Source organism: Acartia tonsa, chromosome 13 (assembly GCF_053477335.1).
Source record: "Acartia tonsa isolate MP-2025a chromosome 13, ASM5347733v1, whole genome shotgun sequence".
Classification (NCBI taxonomy): domain Eukaryota; kingdom Metazoa; phylum Arthropoda; class Copepoda; order Calanoida; family Acartiidae; genus Acartia; species Acartia tonsa.
The window spans coordinates 1,946,618-1,971,543 of record NC_137272.1 but is presented as its reverse complement, the minus strand read 5'-3'; the positions used below and the strand labels follow the sequence as shown (position 1 = coordinate 1,971,543).

At 41.3% G+C, this 24,926-nt stretch overlaps 1 protein-coding gene across 1 annotated transcript; it reads right to left on the bottom strand.

The window, feature by feature from the left end:
- Positions 1-17,481: 17,481 nt before the first annotated feature.
- Positions 17,482-24,108, bottom strand: LOC145304382 (uncharacterized). The gene is made up of 7 exons (XM_080146258.1): positions 24,074-24,108; positions 22,742-22,823; positions 21,769-21,860; positions 20,912-20,983; positions 20,131-20,190; positions 19,284-19,370; positions 17,482-17,529 (listed from the first exon to the last, which is right to left on the bottom strand). The coding sequence occupies exons 1-5, from the start codon at positions 24,106-24,108 to the stop codon at positions 20,145-20,147; spliced, it is 327 nt and encodes a 108-aa protein (XP_080002384.1). The 3' UTR covers positions 17,482-17,529; positions 19,284-19,370; positions 20,131-20,144.
- Positions 24,109-24,926: the final 818 nt, after the last annotated feature.

Below are 24,926 nucleotides of genomic sequence, written 5' to 3'. Positions count from 1 at the left end.
TTTTTAAACTAATAGAACATTTATACGTTATGGAAGGACTTCTAATATTTAGACAACCTCTTAGCAATGGAACATTCATTGAAAGACCCGTCGTACCCATTGGATTATATAATAAAGTTTTTGAATTAGCACATAATAATATTATAGGTCACAAGGGGGTTAACGAAACAATACGCAAGATAAATGAAAGATTCTTCCTTATAGGAATTAATAAGTTTGTTGAATCACGCATTAAAAATTGTATCACCTGCCTAAGAAAAATAGGACAGGTACCTAAACATAAACAACCCATCACCCATTCAGCCATTAGTCACGAGATTTTTGGCCAGGTATCAGTAGACCTTATCGGTCCTTTAACCCCTTGAACAGGTGGTACCTACCTACGGCTTATTTCGGTCATTGAGGAGTGACAGGGGAACAAATTTTACTGGGGAAGTTTTCAAAAAAGTTATGGATGAATTAGGTATCGAAACTAAACTTATTCCCCCAAGAAACCCTAATAGTAACCCATGTGAAAGGCATAATCAAAGCATTTATGCAGGTCTAAGATCTGATGACCGATTCGAAAGTAAAGACTGGGCAAGAAAATTAGCTTTGACCACTTTTGTAATTAACTCTAGTACGTCTAGAAGAACGGGGTATATGCCATATTACCTTATGTTCGGCAGACAACCAACTCTTAATCTCGATTTCTTTTCTCCAATCCTGCAGAACAGGCAAGACATTGATTGCAGGTCTTACTTAAACTACCTAAAAAATTTGGAAGAAATTATTGCACAGGTTTCCAAAAAATCTAAAATCTATTTAGAGTTTCAAAATAAATCTAGAAAGGCTTCATCTCCCCTTTTCGTTAACGACGTATGCTTTGCTTTTTTTAACCTAGTCAAGATAGGGGTCAGTAAAAAATTGCAATCTTTCTATGGGGGTCCTTTTATTGTAACAAAAAAATTCTCAGAGGCCCTTTTTGAACTCAGTCCCTTTGGATCAAATCCAATAAAAACTAACCAAGTTGTTAGTAGAGATAAAATACGGAAAATAGATTCTAAAGTAGAATTATTGGGGGAAACACTTTCCTTTAACGTCTTTCCAATTGAGGAAATTGTCCCGTCTGAGGAAATAACATTGACCATAGATAATACCGGACAAACCGAAATAAACGATAATAAGGGTATGGAAAACGACGATTTTACCTACCTAGATAACGATAGTGACGATTTTATAGAAGAAAACCCTGAAATTAGTCAGGACTTACCCCAAGGGGAGGTGGATTGTGATGGGGGAGGGGATATAATGGAAAAAAACTCACCATTTGAGCCACAGCCCAAAGACCAAGAACCCCCTGGCGCAGATCGGTCATCCGGTCCTAACATCCACGTCGAAAATAGTTTCTTAGAAGAAACCGTCCCGTCCGAGGCTTCTTTCTTCGCACAACGACCCAAACAATCCAGCCCTGAAAAGGTTATTAATGTTAACAAACAAAGCATAGTACCCAAATATATATTAGAAGAAGAAAGAAAAACTAGGTCACAAGGGGGGGATAACCGCATACATGTCCAAATCGGACTGCATAACCCAATTAAAAGGAAGAAATAAAATGTATATAAAATGTATAATTATATAAAACCAAGGTGGCAAATGTATATAGCTTAATCTACGTATGTATAATAACGAAAATAAACAAAAAATATATATGTTAAAACTAACTAATTAACATATTTCAGAGAAAAACAAGAAGCATAAAAATAAAATGCAGCATCATTTGGCAAAGGCACCAGGAGCTCGAGGTAAATTTATTTTGGGATTCTTGGGGCTTTTTATTATTTTGGCAAAATCAAATGCGTCCGAAATAATACAAATAGATGCGACTCAATGTGTAGCAAACGAAAACCCGCGTTTGAAAATCTCTGAATGCGCTGCGTTTCTTAATATTACCAATATTGAACAAAAACAATTTCACCTACTTCAAAAGGTTGAAAGAAAAATTATACCTGGAATTCGTTGCCACCTCCGAACCAGTACTCACTACTGGTATTGTGGCAGATATAGTCACATCCACCTCGCTGCTCCAGCACTCGTGGAGATACCGAGCCTCGTAACTTATGAAGACTGTTACACCATGTCCAAAACTAAAATATTTAACTTTGAAGGAAAATCAGTCTCAGTGTATGAACACCAGATGTCATACACGCGTTTCCTGGTAAACGGGACGCTTACTTACCCTAACGACCTCCTTAACGGCATCGACCCCGCCTGCGAGGGACACGGCGTAACCATTAACGGCATTTTTATCCCTGGGACATTTGAGGAAAAACAAATAGGGGTCCAGGCTGAGCCTGTTGAATTATTACAAACAAAAGCGGGCTGTTACCTGGGCAGTCACTGGGTGGGAAACAATTGTCTAGATCACAATCTTAGAATAGGCTACGATAGAATTATCTCGGATGATAAATCTGATAACGCACAAAAATTCACTTCTCCTTGGCGAACGGTAGACATCTTTAATATTTCATTGTTTACATTTGAAGGAGAACAGGGTGACCAAAAATATCTAGTGATCGATCCCCAAATTACGCTAGCGTTGGAACTTAAAGATAAAAAACATTTTGAAAATCTAATTCCCGAATTATCTTATTACAAAACTAATATTGATAACTTAATGGTATGGTTCACAAACTCTGTAAAACCATATTTCCCACTTTTAAACGCTAAGGAAAAAGATGACATGTTACCACTAGAGATTTTCTATTCCTACCAACAATATAGTAAATTAATTGTCCCCGAAACTCGCTGTTTACAGAACCACTTTCTGTCTAAAAGTAGTATTCAGACCCATCGTAAAAAACTAGTTAGGGCGCTCGGTGAACTGGATCTGGTAATACAGTGCGATAACCTTAAAATCAATGTTTCTTTGGGAGAAAATTTACCCTGTTTTGTGGATCATTTCTCGGTTTCAATCAATAATAAGACTATGGGGATATCACCATTTTCACGCAGATTGGTTAACACCACCCATTTAACTCCGACTAAATGTTCCGAAAATCCAATTTTCTTACATTTGTACCAAGGAAAATTCCTTGGGAATCAAGGGCAGGGTATGCAAATATTAAATGTAAACCAATATCTTATGGATAAACCGATTAGCCTATTTCTTTATCATTCTTGGCAAAGCCTAGAAAAAACTAATTTCTCAGAAAGTGCCGAGGAATTATACCTCAGCCAACTTGCCGCGGACTCCAATAATTTTGAAGTAAAAATAACCGACTCCTGGTTTATTCAAACGTATCATAAGGTGGTTGATTTTCTATCTAGTACTTGGTATCATATAGTGCTTGTAGTAGCAGCCATCCTTACAGGAATAGGGTCGTTATTATGCGTCGTTTTTATCATCTATATATTAGCCTGCACCAAAATTCACGCGTACAAAGCAGGAGGTACGAGTGAAACACACGAATTACGGGATTTTACAAATAATGGGGAAAACTAATCTCCAAAAAACGGACGACCTGTAAACAGACATATATACCTATAAGATTGTCGTCCCTAAAGGTCGTCTTTGTAAAAATATTTCCTTATTCGGTATAAGGAATTAATGACCCTTAATTTTAAGTTTATTATTTTTATTTTAGGATATCCCAGGCGGAATTTTTCAAGGGGTTTCCACCACTCCCATGGGGCCGGTCACTCTTCATACCGTCGAGGATATGAAGAGGCACCCTTCTACAATGAAGAGGACTATTATTACGATAGCAATCATGGCTATCCCCAGGGCGGCCCTGAGGAAGCCTACTATGAACCTGACGAGAACAGGTATCAGCCTAGAGTAAAACCGCCACGCAACCCTGAAAACCTCAGTGAACTTCAATGTGTCTCAAAATCGATCCACGTCTACCGCACCGCGGGAAAAGATGTTCCAAAGGAACTCCTTGAATTGCAAGAAAAATTGCGGCAGGCTAAAAATTTAGAGGCCAACGAATATCCCGATAAAGCCAGGCCTAGGGCCAGGCCTTTAATGGAACAAAATATGATACCTAGGGGAGGGGAACCGCAAAAACATCGGGTGGAATCGCCACCAAAACGTAGTGCCTCACCTGAACTAGAGGTAGTTGCCGTAAAATCAGCCCCAAAAGTGGTAGAAAAACGTCCGCCAACACCAACAGGCAGCGGCGGCCCAGCAGCCAAGAAGGCTAAGGTGGAAACTCAACCGCCTCCATTACCCCCTAAAAAGAAAGAGACATTAGCAGAAAGCAAAATTGAGCCTAAAGCTTCTTGGGTGACTGCTGAGGAATGGAAAAAAGTCCTATCCTCCACTGTAAAAGAAGCAATGGAGGAAGCTCTTCTCCCCTTCCAGAGAAGCCTGGAATCTAAAATTGCTAGCAATGCTTCATTCGTTGAGAAAGCATATATACAACATGGCAAGCGCCTTATTGAAATTTCCGCAGAATTACTGCGGAACCGCAAAACTTTGCGCGAAAAAATTCGCACTGTCTCTGAGGACTCGACCGTTGAGTTAAAATCACGAATGACCACTGTTATTGAGGCCACTAGTCGATTGTTGGACCAAAACTCTGACAGGGTAATTAAATATATTAATACTCGTTGTAATATTATGAATGTACCTGGGCAGAATGTGGCGACCATAGAGGCATCCCTTCCCGCTGAGGACGTATCCCGGCCAGATGATGATGGAGTTGAGCTGGTTTCCCACTATGGCGGTTCTGAATGCTCTGATGAGTACAGGCCCACCGATAGAGAAGGCAATCCCGAGGTCCTGGATCCTGCAGAGGAAAACAGTGACACAGAGCTCGATGCTCAAATCAGTGAGCTCTTTCCATCTGGAATTGATCTGCCTGTTAATCCGCAGGCTGGCGCTGTCTCTGAAGATCCAGTGGCCACGGCTCCCTGCGAGGGCGTGTTGGCCCTCCAGAATGCTGTTGCTCCAGAGCTTCCAGCAGCTCCAGAAGATCCTACTTCCTCAGAACCCAATCCTGTTGATATCGTAAAGAGGGCTATGGCCGCAATCGAAGAACCTGCGAGTACAACAGCAACCCGCAGAAGCAGGCGTGCAGGTCAACTGTGAGGGAATATTTCATATTCCCTCAGAAGGAGGCGAGTGTGGTATTCACCATTCAAGTTTATGCATCTCCATCCCTGTCCACATTCCTATACTTCTCTGGCTGAGTCAGACCTCCACTTGTAACCGCCACTATACTCCATCCTGCTGTGTTGAGGGGCTAGTTGATTTTATGCAGGCCTTGTGAGAACATCTCTCCATCAGCTTGCACTTGGTAGACTGTATACCTATATGCTAGGTTGTCGACAGTCTTAGTCCCATATCCCTGTGCACGTGGTTTTCTGTCCTCTACAGAAAACGAGACGTCCAAGCCTTTAATTGATATCATATTAAATATATCCTATAATAATAATCCCATTAATCTGCCTATTCTAACCAGTTTAATTGCTTAATAAATATTGTATTTTTTAGAAATACCTTTGTTATATTATTGATATTTAATTGTATCGAAGCTACTCTATACTCGTATTCCGGTCTGTCTGTACATCCCCTCATACGTCAGATGATTACTATGACAACAACAGTCTGTGTGGGGGTGATTCTATCAGGTGAGGGAAGGCTTAGATCCTTTATCCTCAGGGTTGAGGTGGTGCTGATAACTTGGTGGTTGAAGGGGAAGGTTCCGGTGCTTAAGATGGGAGAGGGAGGGGTAACACCCCTCCCTCCATTTGCAGGACAACTGAGAGATGAAATCAATACTGTTATCTGACATATTTTCAGGTGGCTTTACAATTGTAGAATAACAGGATTTAGCTGGGTGCGTAGCATCACTATAATGTCTTGGTTTCTGCATGGTCCAGAGTTGCCGCATACCACAACTCTCCCCTCGGAAGGCTGGGAGGGGTTGTCTGCACCGCCAGACTTCCGACAGTGGTTGCGGCCTTCAGTTTGTTGTCCTTGTGGAATGGGTCCGCCGGGATACCAGCTGCTGAACGGTGGTGGACTCCAGCCCTCCCCAGGTCGAACGGAATCTGCTATATCTGCTGGAGTAGCTGGTCCTGTTGGATGTTCTGGCCGTTGGATGTGTACCTCTGAGGCCACCCTGGCAACCTCCAGGGGTGGCACAGCACATGAGGGGGCTTGGACCAACAGCCGCCTGGTATACACCTCTTCAGGTTTCTCTACTGGGCTGGTGGTCTCCATCGTGTTGGTCACCTTGCTGCTGGCAGGCTGGCTACTGGATGCAGGCGCAGCTTCTTCGCCCTCGGGGCTGGTCAGGTTCATTCGGCTTCCAGGGTCTCTGTCAACGCGGGCAGGTGGTGGTTGCCATACTGTAGGAGCGTTGCCTCCCTCATGCTCATCCTGGACATTGGCAGGGTGGTGCATGGCAGTCAGACCTGCGGGGTAGGGGAAGGTAACAGTCCATCCCTTATGCCGGAGGCTGTCTTGGATCTGCAAGGGTGGCTCCGCTCTAGTTGGCTGGGAGACAGGCCCATCCACGGCCACTGCTGCTGGTGGGCTGGAGGCACAAGGCTCCGGATTTCCTCCCCTAGCCTGAAGGGGTCCAGGCACATCGTCTCCATCTTGGGTAGACATAATTGTTGGGGATCCTCTACTTCTATGGGTAGGCTCGGCACTTGGCGCATCTAGTTGAGTTACTCCCCAGGCAGCGGTCAAAGCTTCTTCAGTTTGGCTGGTAATGGCTGATATCCTGGTTCCTGGGGCAGATGCAGGGGGCGCAGGCAAGTTTGACCCAGCCCAAACTTCCTGGTACACCAGTGCAATACAATTACCCTGGCTTGGTTGACAGGTAGACAGCTGGATGCAGTTGTGGGTGAGGGACAGCTGGACTCTCCCTGCTGGCTGGGGGCTCTGGCTGGCTGGGGGTGACGGGTGTCACCCCTTCCTCTGGGGCTGCGGGCTCATTCCGGGGTCCAGGTATCTCGGTGGCGGCGACGGTTGTCGCCCCAGGCACCAGCGTGGGGGCGCTGGATAGCACCCCCCAGTCTTCACAGGGGTCCAGGTCTCTCGGTGGCGGCGACGGTTGTCACCCCAGGCACCAGCGTGGGGCGCTGGATAGCACCCCCCAGTCTTCACAGGTGGCGGCGACAGTTGTCGCCCCAGACATCAGCTTGGTGTTGCAGGGAAGCACCTCTTGTTCCTTCCAGGTGGCGACGCCGGTTGGCGTCCCATACATCGACTCAGACTCGCTGGCTAGCGCCTCTTGCCTCTCCCACTCGGCGGCCGCCAGGGCCTCCCCGTACACCGTCCCGGTGGCGCTGGGTAGCGCCCCTCGGCTCTTGCTGGGGGTGACAGGGGTTACGGACACTGGTCCCCTGTGGTTGAGGCTGAGGTCCAGGCCAACCCGGTTGGGTTCAGCCGCTCCTCCCAGCACGTTGATCCTGGCCACTATGGTCCCAATCTGAGACACAGACTCCTGGGTAGCCGCGGCCCCAGCGGCGGCAGCTGGTTGGGGTGACGGCTGGGCATCTCCCTCCAGGTGGACCTGGGTGTCAGACTGGTTGCATGCAGGTTGTTGGGCGGCCTGGTGTTTCTTCATTGCCTGGTCCCAACCGGTTCTACACTTGGCGGCTGTGTGGCCGTTGGAGCGGCAGCGCCCCTTCGTCCAGCTGGGTCCCATCAGGCCGGCTTCCCCAGGGTGTATCAACCTGCCAGGTCTCTCCTCCTCCAGTTGGGGCACCAGCTGACAAACAGGGTCTCCCCTACTAGGGGTCAGGCGGTGCTGGGCTGCTTGTGGTGGCTCCTTGGTTACATTCAGCCTCCTCCCCATACACACAGGTCCCTTCCATCCAACAGCGGCTCTCCTCTCCTGGGTGGCGAGGCCAGCCTCGGCCTTAGCTTCTGCAGGTGCTTCTCCACATGAGGGATCCTGCCTCTGGGTACGCCAGGTAGTTGGTAGCAAAGGCCGTTGATGGTGCCAGTTGGAAAGGGGGCTATGATCTCTGGGGGGTACCTGTGGCCAGTGTGTGGACAGGTACCCACAGTTGAACCAGCAAGGCCCAGAAGATGCCATACTGATGGTAGCCTGAACTGTATTCTGGACTGCCAGCAGGCTGTTGGTAGCCACCTGAGTTGGGCCAGAGTTGCCAGCTGGTATTGCGTCCCTGCCAGGCTCCGTCAGCTGCTGGTGGGGAGCCCCTGCGGTGGTTCTGGTTTTGGCAGGGGGTGGCCTTCTTATTGACTTCCCTAGTTGGAGCTCTGCATCCTGGTGGGCCTCCATCTTCAGCAGCATGGGGGGACTTGGCTGGGACATGTGCAGTGGTTCAACAGAGTAGAGGCATCTGGTCTTGGAGTGTGGGGGAACAGCCTCACTGCTGCTGGTCAACCCTGCTCCCTCCGTGCTGGGTAAAGCCTTCCACTGCAGCAGGTCACCAGTCCCCATCCTTAGGCTGGTCCCCAGTCGTTCCATGCCTGGGGGCTCCCAGGGAGGCTTGGGTGGCGGCTCCCCCACCCCCAGGTACGCGTCGGGCATCTGGGTGAAGAGCCTATTCCCCTGGGACAGCTCCCCAACCTCCAGCTTGGTGAGGCCAGCGCCAGGGAGGACCTTTCCACCCCAGAAACAGGTGGTACTGGCCCTAGGGCTGGGCCCCTTTGGAGTCTCAGTTCTGGTGGTCGTGTCCATCTTGGGGCTGGCCACTAAGTCTCTGAAGCTTGTCACCTTCTCATTAGGCTCAGTTGCATCGTTCAACACCCCCAGGAGGACACCTACAGGTTCAGCAATCCCCAGTCCAGTATCGCTATTTCTCGTGCGTTGAGCACCAACTGAGCAGGAGCTGTGCAGCGGACATTCAGTCACCCTTCCAGACAAGGGCATCTCAGGGACCAGGGGTCTGTGACCTGGCATGTGTTTGATGTTCACTGTACTCAACACAGTAGGCCAAAGTAATAACAGAAGCAGTATCTTGTATGAAGAAGCAGAGAGTGGTGGGGTACAGATGTTGGTGGTTCTGGTCCAAATGAAGACTTCTGTCCACCACAGTGCCAGCAGCAGGCCTAGGCACACAGTTAATGCCCAATCAGGAATGTCTTCTATTGCCGCACGTCGGGCTAGGGGCTGACAAGTTCTTATCTTGTAGATATAGGAGCAGAGTAGAGTAGCCGCGCCGCAAGGAGGTTCGAGCCGGCTCACCCCTAGTATAAATACTATAGCTGTGTAATTAGGGTGGTAGTCCACGTAGCCGTAGGCTCGGTCCTCCTGGCTCAAGAGTTTCTGTGGCTGGCGCGTCCCCATGATAAGTAGCAGGGGGTTGGTCTGTTGGTGCCAGCGTCTTGTTTAACTGTTGAGCCTGAGTTGTTCTCCTTTCCAGTATAGCTCTTGATTTCTGTGATAACCAGCGGATCTTAGCTTAAAGATAAAAGGGAATAGGTTAGGTATCCATAGATGTCTCTAGGAGCGTATCCGCTAGTAGATATATGGATAGGTAGGCTATCTACATATATATGGCTACACTCCCATATATATATATACGTGTATAGGAATATCCCCAGAGCTAGCTAGCTTTCCTCCTTGCTCCAAAAAATCACGCTTCCTCTGTATATAGTTCACAACTATGAGGGTCGATGGTCCAGGTACACACCACCACTGCCCAGTGTGGGGCATCAAGTCAGGCTATGTCCACAGGGTGGGCGTACTTTCGTTCAGTTACCATATCAGTTTCCAGTGTTGTATGGTGAGGTTAGTATTCACTTACTTGCACCCATGATACAAAGAAAACAACACTATTTATCACTTGGGTATTTATATATACATATATTTGTTTCACTAACCACTCAGCTTTGAAGTAGGGTTGGCAGGGCTAGGAAGATGTTGAGGGTCTGAGCTGGTCTGAGGAACTGATTTAGTTTTCCTTATCACACTGTAGATAGGGAGGGAGGAGCTTGCAAGTTTTTCTTCTAAAAAAATATCTCTGTTGTATGCTATAGAGTGGCCCCTCTCCTGTGTGTGTGTGTGTGTGTGTGTGTGCGTGAAATCTCCTTTCCTTGCAGCGCGCTTACGCACCGTCAAATCCGCGCACACAGGTAAAACGCGCACTTATCCCTCAACTCGCCCTCTCATTGGTCCGCTTTGTCCGTTGAATTTTTCTGATATGTCCCGCACTCGGTTGCGCGACCCGTAAATGGCGCTCTGTCCTCCCGATCGCTAGCTCCACACCGTGGGCGGACTTAGTCAAGTGTGGGTAGGAGGGGGGAAGCGCGTGAGGGGACGGGGTAAAGCCGTCCGTTCCTCCTGTGGGGAAGGGGGGGAATGCTGTGGGTTTGAGGTAACTGTGTAATGAGGTAATGTTGCCCTCTCTCCTTAATCCTAGGTTTATTGTTATATCACCTTGATTGTATTCTCTTCAATGGAGAGTGGGCCCCTCCCTTTCCTCTGGAATAAAGGGTGTATTTGTTGTGCAGGAGGCTGTGGGTGGTTAGATTGTTTATCAAGGCATTGTCATATTACATCTAGATTCTATTTTTGGCCTTATCACAATACATAACAGATTTGTTTACCAAGCCTGTTCTATTTTTAGTTGTTATCACAATACACAACAAATTCAAGCCTGTTCTATTTTTAGTTTTATCACAATACACAACAGATTGTTTGCCAATCCTTGCTCATAAATCTATTGTTTAACCATCACACTAGGGTGGTAATCCCTACAATGTGATATAATATCTGCTTTTCTAGATGGGTGGCTGCGCTGTAGCCTCTCAGGATACTTGGAGTTGACGTAGTTTTCTCTGCTTTGGTGCACTACACTCGTATGTTGGCTCAAAGCTCGCAGCTATGTGGCGTGTTTCAGCCTATCGGCGGCAGGGAATGTCCCGTCCTGCTAGCGCCGCTTATCCAAATCCGGCTGATGGCGGCAGGGAATGTCCCGTCCTGCTAGCGCCGCTGGTTCGGATCCTGCTATCTCTTGCAGTAAATGTTGGCCTATTTTCAGCCGTTTGCACTTATTTGGCCTGTTTCAGCCAGTCCGCAGGCCTGTTTCAGCCCTTTGAGCGCTCAATTCTCCGTTAGATGTCGGCGCTTCTCGCGGTTCTCCGTCAAGTTTCGCTGTTTCACTTCCACAACTGCCGGATGCAGAGTTAGACCTTGCTATCCAGGGTGGGTAATTCAGGTTGCTTGTGTCAGTTTTGCCAGTTTCGCTTCCACAACTGCCGGGTACAGAGTTAGACCTTGCTACCCAGGGTGGGTAATTCAGGTTGCTTGTGTCAGTTTTGCCAGTTTCACTGCTGGGAGTACCTTAGCCTCAGCTGCGCGTCTGCTCTACACTTGTGGTTCGCCATAATCTCACACAGCTGTCACCAAAAGTTGTGGTATCCGCCTAGGGTAAATGGCAGACACCAGAGTTCGAATAAAGACTACGGCAGTGTGAACAGACGTGGACACCTATACTATAGAGAAGCTACGCTCTAGCAATCACTAAATAATAAACATAGTCTATTCAGTTGTTTCTTTATTGCAGGTCTAAGGATAACTAAAGTTGTACAACATAATATAAATACATATGGATTAGGAATAAAGATAGTTAAAGATAAATCATACAAGTAAAACATAGATAATTGCAATGGTTAGGTAGATGGCTATCCCTGTCTGGGGGCAGGCAGGATAGCCCATGGAACAGCACAATAGGTAGATAAGCATAGAGGGGTTGAGTGGTAGGTCTGGGTACTAAAGAGGGAAGGTTTGATGATTACTATGACAACAACAGTCTGTGTGGGGGTGATTCTATCAGGTGAGGGAAGGCTTAGATCCTTTATCCTCAGGGTTGAGGTGGTGCTGATAACTTGGTGGTTGAAGGGGAAGGTTCCGGTGCTTAAGATGGGAGAGGGAGGGGTAACACCCCTCCCTCCATTTGCAGGACAACTGAGAGATGAAATCAATACCGTTATCTGACATATTTTCAGGTGGCTTTACAATTGTAGAATAACAGGATTTAGCTGGGTGCGTAGCATCACTATAATGTCTTGGTTTCTGCATGGTCCAGAGTTGCCGCATACCACAATTCCCAGGTATAAAGGGATGGCACAATGGGCAATTAATTTAATTTAAGAAAAAGGTTATGAAAACAAAATTTATCGAGAAAATTTGAAGAAAACAATAAAGTGTTAATGTATTTATTTATATCTAATTTAGAAAACTTAAAAATGAGAAAAAGTTCACACCTAGTCCGATACTGAAAACTCATGTATAACATCGCAATAGAGAGAATTTTCCAGGAATGTAAAAAAAATCTTAAAATTGGTCCATTTTTGTTAGCCCTGGTCTGCAGCCCCTTGGGTCAAGAAAACTTGTAAAAGCTTATAAATTTTCATTATAAAATTCGCAGAAAACTGTCTATAGTATGATGTCAAGTTACTAATGTAGATATATTTATTTGTGTCCATGAAGGCAGAGAAGAGGGGACATTGGGAAATTAATTACACTAGTCCCCAAAGTTTTATAATAACGTTTTCTTATTTGTTGATTTAACAACTTTGGGGACTTTAGTAAATTATGATTAGTTGGTTCATAAAGATGAGTGTTCAAACTTTTCAACCACTAATTGTTATCTACAAAATGGGCATTTTTGTCTAAATTCATTGGAGATGTACATCAATTTATTGGCCATTGTCTTATCCCTTTAGGTACCTGCAATGAAAGGGTTTAATACTAGCAAATCTTCTCTATAAATCGAAATGTCCGTCAGTTAGAAACGGGAAAACATAAATTTCATGGCTTCTATTCAAGATAGACGGTTGAATTTATTTGTGAAGATTTCCATAAATATTAATCATCCCCCAGTATATAATTTGCTTGGTCTGTCAGTCTGTCTGTCATAATTTATACTTTAAATACTTTTTATTATTCTAACAACTGAACATCTGCTGTATAACTTCCATTTGTCAATCCATGATTTTGTGCTCAACGCTACCGGGATGTTTTCATCCTTGTTTTTCAAGAGCGTAGCTATCTTACAACTAGCTTCTGACCTTGCGACGGACAGCTCAGATAAGCCTTTAGTTGTGTGTGGGATGATAAATTTTTGATAACATGAACAATTTTGGAACACAGAATTTTTGGTGATTTCACTCAAAGTGCAAGTTTAGCCCCCCCCCCCCTTTAGGTAACATTTTTAATTAATTGAATATATGGGGGGGGGGGGCAGTTCTTTCCTTTACCCTGAGGGGGCTACTAAGTACCCCAAAGAATAACTAGCATTATTTTTTTTCCATCTTTCTAAAATTAGCATTGATATTACATTTGTTTTTGTTTGTCTTTCCTGGTAAGTTTTTGCTTTTATGAATGGCTGCGCTACTTGTATGATTTTATCATTTATCTAAACACAACAGAAAACACTACCAAGGTCAAATAATTCCTAGGAGCAAAGCTTTTCTGCAACTAAAGAAATATGTGTTTGGATCTATGAATTAATATTCTGTACCTAGTTTGGGCAGTTTGTTTATTACACTGGTACCCAAAGTTTTATAATAACATTTTCTTATTCGTTGGCTAAGCAACGTTTAAATTCAATGTTCATCAAATTGAGTGTTCAAACGTTTTAAGCAGTAATTGTAATCAACAGAAGAGGTTATATTGTGCATCATCATTGGGGATTTAAATGAATTTATCAGCCATTGTCTTATCTCTTCAGATCCCTGTTCTGTACCTTACTGAAAATATTGAAAATATTAGTAGCGAAGCTACCCTATAATTCAAAATGTCCAATGTCCGTCCGTCTGTCCGGCCGTATGTTAGAGACAAAGTGGGGAAAACGTGATTTTCTCGGCTCCTACAAAAGATAGAAGGCTACAATTTTTCGTCAACATTCCCATTAACATGGAGCATATTTAAGTATAAAACATCCAAGTCAGTCGGACAGCTTTAAGACAGGTTTTTAGCTATATTTTTGAATGTTTTTGGGGGACGTGATTATCTTGGTTCATATAAAAGATAGTCGGCTGAAACTTTTTGTCAATATTCTCATCAATATGTAGCATGATTAAGAAAAAACATTCAGGGTTGTCAGACTGCTTTTAGGCAGGTTTTTGGCTATTTTTATTTTTTTTCACAAATTTACCCATATCTTGGGTGTTTTTGTTACGATTTTCAAAGTTTTTGTGGATAAAAGTATACAAATTTAATTTCCTGTTGTTCTAAGCATTTAGTATCGATTCAGTATTTACATTGACCATCACTCTATCAGTCATGATTTATGATGTAAACTTAAAAAAATAATAATAATCTTTATTTTATCAAATGCCCTTTAAATCCTTTGTCCGTATTCTTATCCATGATTTTTTATGCTACGTATGGATGTTGTCATCCTTGTTTGCTTATAAATTCCTTTTTAAATTGTATTTGATTGGTACAGGAATCGCCAGACAATCCTTACATGCCTAAATGTACACGTACAGACAGACGCACAGACCCTAATATTAGAAGAATGGATATTAATATTATTGGTAACTTTATAAGAAAAATAATTTTTGTGTGACAATGAAAATTGAGTGGTCTGTCACGTTTGATCTAAAAAACGGCTGTCTAGAGTACTGTTTACCTTTTATCTTGGGCAGACTTTAGGCTATTTGGGTATGTAATACATTTTTTATGTAAAGGTTGCATGAATATTTAAAAAAAATATTAGTTAATTATCGCATTGTATTATAAACAGCTTTCAGCAAATACTAAAATCATTATTTGGTTCTACCAGATTTCTAAACCTTTCAAATCCTATTACTACTGGTATGCTACTAGCCATTTAGTAGATCTCATCAATCTCATAATAACTAAAGATGTTAAAAAATGTTCCAACGGCTGCTATGTCAGGAGTGTGACATATAAGGGAAATACCTTGCATTGAGCTACCAAGAGATATATTTATCCAATTGTTCTTGTGGTATTCACCATCCAAGTTTATGCATCTCCATCCCTGTCCACATTCCTATACTTCTCTGGCTGAGTCAGACCTCCACTTGTAACCGCCACTATACTCCATCCTGCTGTGTTGAGGGGCTAGTTGATTTTATGCAGGCCTTGTGAGAACATCTCTCCCTCAGCTTGCACTTGGTAGACTGTATACCTATATGCTAGGTTGTCGACAGTCTTAGTCCCATATTCCCGTGCACGTGGTTTTCTGTCCTGTACAGAAAACGAGACGTCCAAGCCTTTAATTGATATCATATTAAATATATCCTATAATAATAATCCCATTAATCTGCCTATTCTAACCAGTTTAATTGCTTAATAAATGTTGTATTTTTTAGAAATACCTTTGTTATATTATTGATATTTAATTGTATCGAAGCTACTCTATACTCGTATTCCGGTCTGTCTGTACATCCCCTCATACGTCATTTTGGCGCAGTCTTGTCTACCACTCAATTTTTGAGGGGGGAAGGTATAGATAATTATTAACGTACAGACAATTAAATTGTAAAGTAGCTTCGATTGCAAAGTGAAATTAATATTTTCCTGATAACTAAGTTTATTCACGGAAGCAGTTTATAGTAACAATTTGTTACAGAATATTTCTAATAATTATTTCGTGGCAAACTGCCAAATAAAGATAAAAAGGAACCCGCCTTTTATTTTCACACTAGTATTTAATTTCACACATTTCCATATTTTCTCCCTAAAACAGGAAGAAAGGGATATTTCCAAGTTCTTAAAAAAAGTTCGTGGTAGACAAAGCAGTGTTAACGAACACTACACTCCAGCACCATGACCGATAATGCCAAGAAAGGGGATGATAAAACCAAAAATCCGCCGCCTCCGCCGGCTCCGGCCGTCCCTGGTACCTCGCAGCAGCAGTCAGACCCGCTTTCACCTGAAAAAATCAAAGAACTCATAACGGAAGCGTTAAATGTTAAGTTAAACGAATACTCGTCACATTATAGAGATATAATAAAACAAGAATCCGAGATTATGAAGCTCGAAATAGAAACAAAATGGGCAGGGTTTAAGGACACGGAATCACATCGCAGATTATTAGCCGACACCGACATCTTAGACCTAAAACGTAGAGTATCAAAACTCCCAGCGGACGGAAATCTTGGCCCATTGTTTGCAGAAAAAACGTTAAACGAAAGTCTTAACACGACTCATTTTAACACCATAGGTGATGATTCAATTAATGCCACTTTTTATGACCGACTATCGGTCCAACAAAAGATAAACGTGATCGAATGGGTCGCCAAGGATAGAATTACAGCCCCAGGTTGTATGGCCTATTCAATTGTAGGCTTTGTAGGTCCGGCGGATAATGAGAATTGGATGAATGTAAGAGAAACTTCTCTAATGGAATACGAAAAAACCTTATTAGAAAGGTTTCCCTTTATCCCTGATAGGATTAAGTCGTTAGAGCCCATCCGTAGACCTACACGGTCTGTACCCAATGTAGCAACAAGACCCTCTACAAGAAACACACCAGGCACAGGCACATCCGCGACGGCAACAACTAGCGCCGCCGACGATGATTTTATTAAAGAATGCTTTATTAAGGGACAAAAATGGGATTCCGATTTTGCGAGGGATGCCCCTAGGTGGGACGGCAGGGCCGACTTTGATAATTTCTTTTCTAATTTGTGGAGGGTTGCAAAGACATACAGAATCTGTGACCCAATCCTTTTTAAGGATATTTTATACCAGCGAATTTATGACTCTAGAGGGGAACGATTAGGAGACCTAATTACGCCTGAAAGAAATCAGGCCTTATCTGCCTTAAGTTACTACCTGATGATTAGGAGGCTGGTTACTCCCTTCTCGGATCCAGAAGTAGCCTCGAAGTACTTCTACAACCTAAAACAGGAGACTAATCAACCCCTTGACACCTATTTTGAAAACAAACTTAGGGTGTTCAAACTCATGAATCCTGGCCTCATACCTAAAAAGAAGTGGAAAGAATTCTATCTTAACGTTAGCAAAAATCTGCTGTATACCAACCTTGCCATGGACATGGCCAATTACGTTGAGAGTATGCAATTTTTGGACGATTACAACGCTTACTTAAATAAACTTATTAACCTCGGACAAAGATACGTTAATTGGGATGGGTCTGGCCATATTAGCAAGGAAAACCTTTCGGCTTGCTATTCCCAAGCCATGGAAATGTTCCTACCTAAAAATTCTGCGGAAACGAAAAAACAACCCATAATCAGCATTATCGAAGATAATACCCCCACTAACACGGCAATGTATAAGGAAAACTTAACCGAAGAACCTGACGAGGTTCCCTCTTGGGTAGATCATGAGGATGATCCTATTGCTTGGGATCAAATCGAGGGCGTTATAGGAGCCTTTAATGGGAGGAGTAAAAATATTAAATGCTGGCATTGTAATATCCCTGGCCATGTAGTGCAGAATTGCAACAAAAAGAAAGCTGGGGAGCCCCCACATCCTGAGTCCCGCTTTGGTAAAACACGGAGTAAATTCACACCACCTAGAAAAGCTCCAGGTAATAGTAATAAAATACCTGAACAGTATGCGCGTAAAACTATCAACCAAATGGATCAGGAAGCCAGCGAGGAATCTGAAATAGATAAATATGTACAAGCGATTGTTAAAAATCACGTCCATTAGATGTAGAAAATAAGTGGATATATGCGATATTAATTGTCCCTATCCCAGAAAATAAAAATTTGCTGAATGAATTTCATATTTTGATATGAAAGATAAACAAAATATCCCATGTCAAGCTAAACTTGCAAATTCCTTAATATCAAATATCCCTTGCCAAGCAATGCTTTGGCGCGAAAAAAATAAAACAAATTGTTATTATTAAGTCTGACTAAGCAACACAAAATAAACTCCTTCCCCTCCTTTCCCTATCCAAATGTAGCTGATACAGGAAATTGGGGGAAATAGGGAGGTAACCTGAGGAGCATTTCACATGCACTTAATATTTCCATTTTTAAAAATCTAATAGTCTTTATAAAAAAGCCAACAAGTGAATACCTATTTTCTATTTAGTAGTATTTATTTTTAATATCGCATGATCTATCTAAAATGTAAATATCGTATATTTTGAGTGTATATATATATAAGAATCTAAAACATTCTAGTTCAATTTTTAAACCGCTAGGGGACCTTAAGCGAATTATCTGTATATAAACAATGATTTTTGAGTTAAATCCTCAGTATTAATTTTATCTGAGAGTTGCACACTCTTAGCCTCTGATTTTTGTAGCTGAAATATTTCAGCAATTATGTATAATAATTTATTCATACGGATAAATATTATTGCATTTTGTACAGTGACAATAATAGAACTATATTTAATTTATTATGTATCCGAAAGATGTCGCCTAGAATGCTATCGCGGTCCATATAAGTAAATAATAAGAAGGGGGGGGGTCTACTGGAAAATCTGTATAAATACGAGCGAATTTCCAAATCTAATTCAGTTGTTCAGGAAGATTTTTAATTATCTTTTCCTCTCTGATTTTTTGAGCTGCAATCAAGCAGCAGTTAAAAATTAAAAACTTTAATCACTTAAAACGTGATTAATAAAATCTTAAAACATTTTGATTAAATTATTTTCCGCTAGGATTACTGGCAGAATAAAATAAACTTAGTTCTATTAGCTTCCGCTAGGATTACCAGCGGAATAAAAGGTCACTATATAAAAGTGAATGTATATTATTAATCAAGGCCAGTTACTATCAAAGCAGTTACTACAAACCACTTCTTATTTTTGAAGCTGACTTCAGCATTAATTATACTTTAGTAAATACATAAACTCGTTCTACCCCATAGGTGGAAAAATTAAGTATAAATACTTACAATATCAGAATAATAAATCAGTCATGATTGATCCTCTTTATTATATTAGCCATATCTAATATTTTTTGAGCTGTAATTCAGCGCTAACTTTATATTATTTAATATTGTGAATCAAATACTAACTAGTAAAACTATATTTTGTATAAATACAGATATAAGTCAAAAAATAAGTCAGTCTGTTTTTAATGTCTTGTTAGTTACAAGCTGAACACTTATTTTTAAGCTACTTTGTAGCCTTTCAATCTTTCGAAAACTTTTTAGTTCAATTTTATTCCGATAGGTTTTTATCATATATCCAAGTATATAAATAAGGACCCGTATTAAAGTTTAGTAGTTTCTTTAGAACTATCAACATTCTCATGCTTATTAAGAAATTTCTGGAGCTGAAAAGCGTTTAATAAAAACTTAATGAAACCCAGAAAGTTATATATAATTATTTTAACAATTAACCATATTGTTAAAACATTTCATTATTTAAAAAGATTCGACAGACAACTATACCTGGAACACAGGAAATCTCTGTGTGAGGATTACCATCGTCTAACCGCTGAGGTGGGGATCTTGGAAAATATGCATCTTAGGCTTCGACTAAAAATATAATTTGTTTTATAATGCCTATCTGTGCAAAACTAAAAGTTCTTAATCCCGTGGGGGGGGAATTCCTGCAACACGCTTTAGTGGATACAGGAAACAACTTTAGGTCCCTTATTTCTAAAGAAATCTTAGATGATAATAAAATCACATTCACCCCTGCCAATCTTAGCGCTCTGTCTGTAGATTTAAAACCAGTAAATATCATAGGACACGTAAGTTTAAAATTCAGCTTTGATGGGTCAGATAAAATATTCGAAGAAACGTTTTACATCCCTGAAACGACGTCTAAAATTATAAATCTAGGATATGAATTTCTCAAAGTTAATCGAATTAATTTGTTACTAGATAAGTTTTCATTCGAGCTCCCCACTGGCGAGCAAATCCCAATAGAAAATTCGACAATTAACATAGTTGAAGAAAGTAAAAACATACCCTTGATTCCTACAAATAATGTTCATACGGAACAAAACTCCCTTATCCCAGGAATAAATTGGAGTAACCAGGGGGGGACTGGGACATTAAAACAAAATAAAACATGCGTAAAATTAGCAAAGAAAACAACATTCTTGCCGGGGGGGAATACAACGGTGATAACAATACCTATCCACCAAAAAAATAGGAAGCTGTATATATCCCCAAATAATTCTAAAATGACAAGCCATAACGGCTTGATGCTTATGGAGGGTATTTATAATGTAAATGAGAAGGGAGAATGTTGGGTAAATTTTGTTAATTTAGCAGGAAAAAATATTACCTTATTGAATAACGTTAAAGTTGGATATTGCTTTGAATTTGAATCGGATTCCCCAAATTCCTGCAATGAAAATATTAATCAAATAAATGAATTGTCAGGAACTACACTTCTTAAAAGAATTAAATTCATTAAAGAAAAATTAGACTTAGAAAACAGTGATCTTATCAAAAATAACCCAGGGATGAAGGAAAAGGTAGTAAAATTATGCCTTGATCATTTCGATATATTTTCGGTTGACGATGCCGATATCGGTAACTGCGATCTTTTACAGTATAAAATAGACTTGATCCCCGGGGCTAAACCTATTAAGGCTAGAAACATTCAATTAAACCCATTATACGAAGCCAAATTAAAAGAACAAATTGAAAACTGGCTAAGGGGGGGCGTCATTGAGGAGGGCTACAGCGAGTGGTCCTCCCCAATCTTTGCGGTAAAGAAAAAACCAACGGCTGGGGGGGAAGGCAAACTTAGGTTCGTTATCGATTTTCGTGCGCTTAATAGTGTAACACGAAAAATTAACTGGCCCCTTCCCTTGATTTCTAGTAATTTAGAAAAATTAGGCACTGGCAATGTATTTACCACCCTCGACTTGACTAGCGCCTTCCATGCGCTAGCCATTTCGGAGGAAAGTAAACACTTGACAGCGTTCACAGCCCTTAACAGGCAGTATCTTTTCAAGAAACTGCCGTTCGGACTGTGTAACGCGCCAAGTGTTTTCTGCCATTTGATGGACAGAGTCCTAACCCTTATCCCTGGCTTATACGAATTTATAATTTCTTACCTTGATGATCTTATTATATTCTCAAAGAATGTTGAGGAACATCTGAAGCATCTCAGAAAACTCTTCGGAGTCCTAAAAATAGCAAAACTTAAGTTAAATCTAGCCAAATGTAAATTTTTCACATCCGAATGTACATATTTAGGTCATATAGTCAGTTCCCAAGGACTTAAAATGAACCCCGCATATTTAGAACAAATTAAAAATTGGAGCAGGCCCAGGACAGGCAAGGAACTCCAGCGTTTCCTGGGCTTCTCCAATTATTATAGGGCCTATTTCCCATCCTATGCAAAAAATTCTTGTACCCTAGATGAACACAGAAACGATAAAGTTATCGAATGGACCGATTCCCTATCAAAAGATTGGGAAAATTTCATAAATATGTTCTCAAATTCTATAAGTAAAGGCTATCCCCAGTGGGATAATCCAAACCCCTTTATAGTAGATGTAGATTTTTCTACAAGTTATTTCGCTGGAATTCTCAGCCAAAAACAGGGGGGGGAAGAAAGAATTATTGGAATATGTTCCAAAAAATGTAACGGGGCAGAGAAAAATTATCCAAGTTATAAAGGCGAATTAGCATGTCTAGTATTTGTTCTTAAAACCTTTCTTCATTATTTAAGATTTAGAAACTTTATTGTACGTACAGATTCGATTTCCTTAGTTCATTACAAAAAATGGCAAAAAGGAACAATAAATGGTGTAACTCTGAGATGGATTTTCTTTATCCAAAGTTTTGACTTTACAGTAATTCATAGGAAGGGTAGGGACCATTGCAATGCCGACAATCTATCTAGAGGGCAATTTTTATGCAAAGAACATAAGGAAACCGATTGTGAAAAATGTACTAGCTCATTTACCTTGGATCCTTATGAACAGGATTGCCCCTACCAAGACCAGATTTTTGAGTTACATGCGGCTTCGGAAGTCGGTGTGCACAATGTTTGGCAATCTGAAACACAAAAAGATCAAGTATTATCTGACATTCGTAGGTGGATATTCGAAAAAAAGAAGTTGTCGAGTTTTGAAAGAGCTGAACTAACCGGCCGGAAAGAGGTCCTTTTTAAATTAATAGAACATTTATACGTTATGGAAGGACTTCTAATATTTAGACAACCTCTTAGCAATGGAACATTCATTGAAAGACCCGTCGTACCCATTGGATTATATAATAAAGTTTTTGAATTAGCACATAATAATATTATAGGTCACAAGGGGGTTAACGAAACAATACGCAAGATAAATGAAAGATTCTTCCTTATAGGAATTAATAAGTTTGTTGAATCACGCATCAAAAATTGTATCACCTGCCTAAGAAAAATAGGACAGGTACCTAAACATAAACAACCTATCACCCATTCAGCCATTAGTCACGAGATTTTTGGCCAGGTATCAGTAGACCTTATCGGTCCTTTAACCCCTAACTATTTCCAAGGACAACATGTCCGCTACATATTTATCCTAGTTGACCTATTCTCTAGGTACATAATCGCCCACCCCATCAAGGACGCCACCGTGGAAAGCACGGTGAAGGTTATCCTTGAACAGGTGGTACCCACCTACGGCTTATTTCGGTCATTGAGGAGTGACAGGGGAACAAATTTTACTGGGGAAGTTTTCAAAAAAGTTATGGATGAATTAGGTATCGAAACTAAACTTATTCCCCCAAGAAACCCTAATAGTAACCCATGTGAAAGGCATAATCAAAGCATTTATGCAGGTCTAAGATCTGATGACCGATTCGAAAGTAAAGACTGGGCAAGAAAATTAGCTTTGACCACTTTTGTAATTAACTCTAGTACGTCTAGAAGAACGGGGTATACGCCATATTACCTTATGTTCGGCAGACAACCAACTCTCAATCTCGATTTCTTTTCTCCAATCCTGCAGAAAAGGCAAGACATTGATTGCAGGTCTTACTTAAACTACCTAAAAAATTTGGAAGAAATTATTGCACAGGTTTCCAAAAAATCTAAAATCTATTTAGAGTTTCAAAATAAATCTAGAAAGGCTTCATCTCCCCTTTTCGTTAACGACGTATGCTTTGCTTTTTTTAACCTAGTCAAGATAGGGGTCAGTAAAAAATTGCAATCTTTCTATGGGGGTCCTTTTATTGTAACAAAAAAATTCTCAGAGGCCCTTTTTGAACTCAGTCCCTTTGGATCAAATCCAATAAAAACTAACCAAGTTGTTAGTAGAGATAAAATACGAAAAATAGATTCTAAAGTAGAATTATTTGGGGAAACACTTTCCTTTAACGTCTTTCCAATTGAGGAAATTGTCCCGTCTGAGGAAATAACCTTGACCATAGATAATACCGGACAAACCGAAATAAACGATAATAAAGGTATGGAAAATGACGATTTTACCTACCTAGATAACGATGGTGACGATTTTATAGAAGAAAACCCTGAAACTAGTCAGGACTTACCCCAGGGGGAGGTGGATTGTGATGGGGGAGGGGATATAATGGAAAAAAACTCACCATTTGAGCCACAGCCCAAAGACCAAGAACCCCCTGGCGCAGATCGGTCATCCGGTCCTAACATCCACGTCGAAAATAGTTTCTTGGAAGAAACCGTCCCGTCCGAGGCTTCTTTCTTCGCACAAAGACCCAAACAATCCAGCCCTGAAAAGGTTATTAATGTTAACAAACAAAGCATAGTACCCAAATATATATTAGAAGAAGAAAGAAAAACTAGGTCACAAGGGGGGGATAACCGCATACATGTCCAAATCGGACTGCATAACCCAATTAAAAGGAAGAAATAAAATGTATATAAAATGTATAATCATATAAAACCAAGGTGGCAAATGTATATAGCTTAATCTACGTATGTATAATAACGAAAATAAACAAAAAATATATGTTAAAACTAACTAATTAACATATTTCAGAGAAAAACAAGAAGCATAAAAATAAAATGCAGCATCATTTGGCAAAGGCACCAGGAGCTCGAGGTAAATTTATTTTGGGATTCTTGGGGCTTTTTATTATTTTGGCAAAATCAAATGCGTCCGAAATAATACAAATAGATGCGACTCAATGTGTAGCAAACGAAAATCCTCGTTTGAAAATCTCTGAATGCGCTGCGTTTCTTAATATTACCAATATTGAACGAAAACAATTTCACCTACTTCAAAAGGTTGAAAGAAAAATTATACCTGGAATCCGTTGCCACCTCCGAACCAGTACTCATTACTGGTATTGTGGCAGATATAGCCACATCCACCTCGCTGCTCCAGCACTCGTGGAGATACCGAGCCTCGTAACTTATGAAGACTGTTACACCATGTCCAAAACTAAAATATTTAACTTTGAAGGAAAATCAGTCTCAGTGTATGAACACCAGATGTCATACACGCGTTTCCTGGTAAACGGGACACTTTCTTACCCCAACGACCTCCTTAACGGCATCGACCCCGCCTGCGAGGGAAACGGCGTAACCATTAACGGCATTTTTATCCCTGGGACATTTGAGGAAAAACAAATAGGGGTCCAGGCTGAGCCTGTTGAATTATTACAAACAAAAGCGGGCTGTTACCTGGGCAGTCACTGGGTGGGAAACAATTGTTTAGATCACAATCTTAGAATAGGCTACGATAGAATTATCTCAGATGATAAATCTGATAACGCACAAAAATTCACTTCTCCTTGGCGAACGGTAGACATCTTTAATATTTCATTGTTTACATTTGAAGGAGAACAGGGTGCCCAAAAATATCTAGTGATCGATCCCCAAATTACGCTAGCGTTAGAACTTAAAGATAAAAAACATTTTGAAAATCTAATTCCCGAATTATCTTACTACAAAACTAATATTGATAACTTAATGGTATGGTTCACAAACTCTGTAAAACCATATTTCCCACTTTTAAACGCTAAGGAAAAGGATGACATGTTACCACTAGAGATTTTCTATTCCTACCAACAATATAGTAAATTAATTGTCCCCGAAACTCGCTGTTTACAGAACCATTTTCTGTCTAAAAGTAGTATTCAGACTCATCGTAAAAA